The 1,187-nt window shown below is 36.2% G+C and overlaps 1 protein-coding gene across 1 annotated transcript in view; it reads right to left on the minus strand.

Annotated features, from left to right (window-relative positions):
- Positions 1 to 927, minus strand: part of LOC107740052 (von Willebrand factor A domain-containing protein 5A-like) — a gene marked incomplete at its 3' end in the record, with an annotated part of 12,825 nt that extends 11,898 nt beyond the window's left edge. Inside the window, exons 1-2 of the mRNA XM_016552326.1 lie at positions 896 to 927; positions 195 to 246 (exon numbers count right to left, since the gene is read on the minus strand). Of these exons, the coding sequence (XP_016407812.1) occupies positions 195 to 237 (43 nt within the window). The remainder of the gene's footprint in view (positions 1 to 194; positions 247 to 895) is intronic.
- Positions 928 to 1,187: the final 260 nt, after the last annotated feature.

A 1,187-nucleotide genomic window follows, 5' to 3' on the forward strand; every position in this document is an offset into this window, starting at 1 on the left:
CACCTCAACACTCTCTTCAGAAGATCAAACACACAAACATCTCTACACTCTCTTCAGAAGATCAAACACACAAACATCTCAACACTCTCTTCAGAAGATCAACACCTGAGAAAATGCACTATTGATAATAAATAATAATTATACACAAAATAAACAGTTAATGCTGTAAATATGAGGAAGTGGAGAGTTTGTACCTGGCACATTTTTCTCAGACAGCAAACCACAGCAGTTCACCATAATGATGCTCTGTGAGAACAAATCAGCTTTTACTGTACATTATATTACATGTAACTTGTGTGTTGCGACATAACCTCGATTAAATTCCAAATAATCCGCTGCAAGATGAAGAACCGCTGTAAGAGTATCAGTACAGTAACATTGTAAACACACGCTAATGTAACCTCTCCGGGCCTAACCGCGCCGCGCCGAGCGGGACTCGAACCCCCGTCTCCGGCGGGCACGCTAACACAGACCGCAGCCTGCAACGTCAGTCGCTAACGGTGCGCTTCCTGAAATCAGCGAAGGGAGCTTTGCCTGCACAGCTCTTACCAGCTGGCCTCCCTTACGAAAAATAACCATGGTTTTACTACAAATAATAATAATAATAAAATGGTTACTATAGTAAAACCAAGGTAACCACAAATCAACCATGATCTTGCTACACTAACCATAGTTTAACCATGGTATTTGTAGTAAAACTGTAGTTATACAAATTTTCGTAAGGGCTCCGTTACACTTAGAAGAATAGCAAGTCTTTAATTTTAAAGGTGCTAATGGGAATTAAAAAACAGTTCATAAGAAACTAGATTAAATCTTACAAAGTGAAAGTAAACATGAAACAAGTCTAACTGCTCTTATAAATCCTCAGTCAGTAAATAAGATGAAAATGTCTTACTGACAGCCTCAAGATGTTTCAGGAAAAATCGGATGATTTGGAGAAAGTGAAACTACTTTTTCTTCTTCTTCTTTCGATTTAGCAAAGCAACATATTGTGCATTTCTGCCACCTACTGACATTAAGTGAAAGCGTGGAGTAAAAACCTTCTATCTTTTAATTAGATTTGTGGCCTTTAAGAATTTTTTTTTTTTTTAACAAAAATTTGATTTTCAAAGATTTTCATACAGGTTAAGACAACAGTTCAATTTGTCATTATAACTGAATATATATATATATATATATATATATGT

Source organism: Sinocyclocheilus rhinocerous, unplaced genomic scaffold, assembly GCF_001515625.1.
Source record: "Sinocyclocheilus rhinocerous isolate Xijiao unplaced genomic scaffold, SAMN03320098_v1.1 scaffold2150, whole genome shotgun sequence".
In the NCBI taxonomy this organism is placed as follows: Eukaryota; Metazoa; Chordata; class Actinopteri; order Cypriniformes; family Cyprinidae; genus Sinocyclocheilus; species Sinocyclocheilus rhinocerous.